Raw genomic sequence first — 4,831 nt, 5'->3', positions numbered from 1 at the left:
AGTATTATTTTTGAGGTAAAACTGATTCACATTTAGTGTATATATTAAGCCAATACATGTCTGTCATGTGTTTATATTTATAGTTAACTTTATTTAACCATAATCTTTTATTTTATTAAATTATATAATAATAAAAATTACACTAATTTAATATAAATAATGGGTGAAATAATTTTGTTTTAATTTTTTCGTGTCTTAATTTCTTTGGTTTCTTAGTGAAGGGGTTAATGCAATTGCAAGGAAAGTGCAAAATTATACACACACCTAAAAGAATCAGAAAATAGACATTTTTGTCCTATTTTAAAAAAACTCTAAAGTATTGACCACTAGAATAATGGCACATCAGCTGAAATGAGATGGCAGTAGTCAGATGTGCAAATATAGGAAAATTAAAGGGGCTTTAAGAGCAAATACGTGGTGCTATTTGAATCACAACCCTTTTACAGACCAAAATCTACTCTCTCTCTCAATCTCAAAACCCAAACCTAAACCCTTTTTTTTTCTTTTTCTTTCTCTCTCTCTATACTTGTGTGGCGGCTGAAACTCTCTCGAACCCATCTCTTCTCTTCTAGGGTTTCTATCTCCTTCCTTAAACCCTCTTCATCTTCAGGGTTTTACAGCTTCTCCTGTTGAAGATCTAGCTCGGAATGGCTGCTGGTGCTCCTCCTGCTGATCGTATCCTTACTATATCTACTTTTATATGGATATTCATTGGTTTTCTTTGTTTTTTTCCTCTTCAAATCAAATCAACACAAGTTATCTGAGATTCATATATGTATGTCCGTGTTGATGTGGTTGCTTTTTTTTTTATCTGATTCTATTGGGCTTCTGTAGATCTGACCTTGCTGTTGGCTGCTTGATTTGTGTTTCTCTTTGTTTTTTAATCATGTAGAGCGATGTTTTTGTTTTTCTTATTCATAACCTTGTTTTTGGGGCTTGATTAAATTGTTTTGTTGGTATATTCAACTTATACTTGTTGTTGGGCTAGCTGTTTGGTGATATACCACTCTTTTTTACTGACAGTAGGTATTTATTTTGGTTCAAATAGTTATGTGCTAATTTATTTAATTCTTTGTAATGGCGGAATTGAAGTGTTATAGGCTACTTTGTGTAAAAAGTCATGCTTTGTTCACTCCAAATTTCAGTGGTATCATTGGAATTTGTTTCTCTTGGATTAGTTTTTATTCACTTCGAAATTGTGGAGAATGTTTTTCTTTTACTGTTACACCGTAGAAGCTGCAGATTTGCTGCAGAATTTGTCACTGGATTCTCGGAATAAGACTCTTGAAATTGCAGACACAAAAAAGAAGGTAAGTTTTCTTTAATCTGTCTTAATGATTGATTTCATTCAATTGGTCCACAGTTCCTAATTGGAAATTTTGATTCTTTTTCAGCCTTCTGGGAACCCTACAGATGGGGCAAACGGTCAGCTTCAGTCGGCTGATCGGTCTGTGACACCTGTGTTGCCAGAATTCATGGATCCAAATTTGTGCTATGTTCCTAACAGTTATGCCTCAACAGCATACTATTATGGTATATGCTAATTTCAGCTTCACTTTGTGTCAGTGTTGGAACAACATATTAATTACTTTTGCTATGATTTTGTAAAAATAAAGCACTATTTAGAATATGATAGTGTGCTTTTACTAACATATTTTTGTATCTGCTGTAGGATATGATGCTTCTGCTAACGAGTGGGAGGACTATGCACGATATACGAATCCGGATGGAGTTGAGATGCCTGTAAATTTTTCTGTTTGAACTCTTGCTAAAATATTTGATGTGTTAATCTTTTTTCCTGTATTGACATTTTGGTGTAACGAGATATTTTGTTGCTGTCCTGATTTGCTTCTTTCTAGATCAATGCTTCTTTCTAGATCAATCAGATATTGTTTTTTTTTTGTATGTTCGTGGTTTTGATTTAGTTGAAATGCAGGGAGTTTATGGAGACAACAGTTCACTTATCTATCATCATGCCTATGGATATGCACCCTATAGTCCATATTCACCTGCTACTTCGCCTGTCCCTACCGTGGGGCATGATGGCCAACTTTATGGATCGCAACAATATCACTATCCGTATTTCCAGCCACTCCCCCTGACCAGTACTTCAAACACTACTTCAGCTGCCCTGCCAAAAGGTGAGATTGCCACTTCTGCAGCAGCTGCTGACCAAACATCATTATCTGTGGATTCTGCTAAAGGGAACTCAAATGTCATTGCGAATGGTGGTGTAAAGGGAAATACTGGGCATATGCATGTGAGGCCTGCATTCCAGAATTCATCCTTAAATGCTAATGGCTCTTATGGACCTGGCACATTGCCAGGAGGAGCTGCTTCAGGTTATCAGGACCCTAGACTGGGTTTTGATGGTGTGCGTTCTCCCATTCCATGGATTGATGGGTCAATGTTCACTGATGGGCAAACTAGGCCAGTGGTGAACAATTCTTTTACGCCATCATTTTCAAATGGCTATGCTGCTCCATCAACAAAGAATCAGAATGTTCATCCACATGTAATGGTATGTTATTCGAGAGTATTGATGTGCTCTTTTTCTTCCTACATTTACAGTCTCCTTTAGAAACTTGTAGTAGTTACTCCAGTATACGTGTTTAAGGCAAGAAAAGATACTGACTCTACTGTTCTATTGTCAGGGCATGCACCACCCAAGGTCTTCATCTAGTGTGAACACAACTAATGGGTATATGAATAGGATGTATCCCAACAAATATTATGGGCAGTTTGGTAACACATTTAATTCTGGCATGGGGTTTGGGCCTAACCGGTATGATACTCGCGCTACAGGTCGTGGTGGGTGGATGACAGTTGATAACAGGTCTAAACCCAGGGGTAGAGGAAATAGTTTCTATGGCTATGGCAATGAAAACATGGATGGTTTAAATGAGCTCAACAGGGGACCGAGAGGTAAAGGATCCAAGAATCAGAAGTGTTTTACACCAGTTGCTCTGGCAGTCAAGGGGCAGAACATCCCTCTTGCTGTAACCAAAGATGCCGAGGAAGATAAACCAAGCCTGATTCCTGACAGAGAACAATACAACCATCCAGATTTTCCAGTGACATATGCTGATGCCAAGTTCTTTATCATCAAGTCTTACAGTGAAGACGATGTGCACAAAAGCATCAAATATAATGTGTGGGCTAGCACACCAAATGGCAACAAGAAGCTTGATGCTGCTTACCAAGAGACTCAACAAAATTCTGGAGGCTGCCCAGTTTTTCTTTTCTTCTCGGTGAGCTTTGTTCGATACATTGCTCTTAGCGTTTTTTGTTAATTCTGGTCATACATAAAAATACATGTGATCTTTTTTTTTTTTGATTCACATCCTCATGATTGCTTATTTTTGGTCTTTTTATCCAGGTAAATACAAGTGGGCAGTTTGTTGGTGTTGCAGAGATGGTAGGGCCAGTTGATTTCAACAAGAATGTGGAGTATTGGCAGCAAGACAAGTGGGTCGGCTGTTTTCCTGTCAAGTGGCACATTGTGAAGGATGTACCAAATAGCTTGTTGAAACACATCACACTGGAAAACAACGAGAACAAGCCTGTTACGAACAGCAGAGATACTCAGGAGGTATACCACTGTTTTTTAATATTGTGCGAAAGAAGGGTAGTGTTTTTGGGCGTGGTGTATAGTCTGTCCTTGTTAACTTGACTGTTGCAAACAGTTTACCAGCTGTTTCTCTGTTTGCTACAGGTTAAAGTGGAGCAGGGTCTGCAAGTGCTCAAGATATTTAAGGATCATATTAGCAAACAGTGTATCCTTGATGATTTTGAGTTCTATGAGGATCGTCAGAAGAGAATTCAGGATAAGAAGGCCAAGCAACAGCTATTCCAGAAGCAGGTAAACTGTTTACTATCATGTGAATTTGAAAAAGAATATGATGGGGTGCTTTCATTTGGGCATTTAGCAGTACTCAATGTCTTCATAATGTGGATCTCTTTTTGGTTGTAAAATATGGGTTTTTTCTTTGGTTCTCAGTCTCAGGTATGGGAAGGTAAAGCTACTACTGAAGAGAAGAACAGAGATCATTCAAAGGTTGATCTCAAGTCACAAAAACCTACAGAAGTTTCAGCTTGTTTGAACAAAGAAAATTTACCTGCTGCTGCCCAGACTAGCACTGTGGAAGTCAAGCTTACCGAAATTGTACCAGTTACAAAAACTGGAGATGATGTGAAGGATGTTAAACCAGTCACTGTATCAGAAAAGAAACCTGTAGCAAATGGGGCTTCTAATGGATGCTAACTTCAGCAAATGAAGGGTGGTCTGTGGTTAAGAGGTCCTAGATTGGAGCTTTATGACAAGATGATATGCACATGAGTGGTGCTTGGTTAGATCTCATAACCATTGCTGCCCTTGTTATCCGAGCAGCATTTGGAGTTGGTTGTTGTTGCTGGAAATAAGTTCTAAGAGAAAATTCAATAGTTGGCAGGAAGTCTAGAGGCATCTGTTTCTAGAAGAGTTGAGAAAGTATGGAAGCCCCATTTTCCCTTATGGGACAGTTTCTTGGTACTTTAGCTTTGATTAGTTTCAGACCTTGGTTTGGGTTTATGAATTTTTTTTGTTTCTTTTGTTTTGTGGCTTATTATCTTAGGCAATTACCTTTTTCCTTGTCGAGTTACATGGGTTTTAGATGAGGGTTTTTGTTATATTAGTCTATCTTATCAATCTGTTGTGTCAGTTCAGCATTGCTTTTCCCCCTTTTAAACTACTGGTTAGAGCTAGAAACGCGGTCGGAGTGCATTGCGATATAGTTAAACTTTGAAGTTGTTAACACTTGTTGGTTCTTTTTATCTAAATTCATTTTTACTG

The 4,831-nt window shown here is 38.0% G+C and overlaps 1 protein-coding gene across 1 annotated transcript; it reads left to right on the top strand.

Annotated features, from left to right (window-relative positions):
• Nucleotides 1-454: 454 nt before the first annotated feature.
• On the top strand, nucleotides 455-4,831 carry LOC107002179 (YTH domain-containing protein ECT4-like). The gene is made up of 9 exons (XM_015200094.2): nucleotides 455-675; nucleotides 1,234-1,310; nucleotides 1,395-1,533; nucleotides 1,673-1,743; nucleotides 1,937-2,521; nucleotides 2,655-3,251; nucleotides 3,380-3,592; nucleotides 3,716-3,862; nucleotides 4,001-4,831. The coding sequence occupies exons 1-9, from the start codon at nucleotides 648-650 to the stop codon at nucleotides 4,262-4,264; spliced, it is 2,121 nt and encodes a 706-aa protein (XP_015055580.1). The 5' UTR covers nucleotides 455-647; the 3' UTR covers nucleotides 4,265-4,831.

Source organism: Solanum pennellii, chromosome 1, assembly GCF_001406875.1.
Source record: "Solanum pennellii chromosome 1, SPENNV200".
Taxonomy (NCBI): domain Eukaryota; kingdom Viridiplantae; phylum Streptophyta; class Magnoliopsida; order Solanales; family Solanaceae; genus Solanum; species Solanum pennellii.
This window is presented reverse-complemented; position numbering and strand designations above follow the sequence as displayed.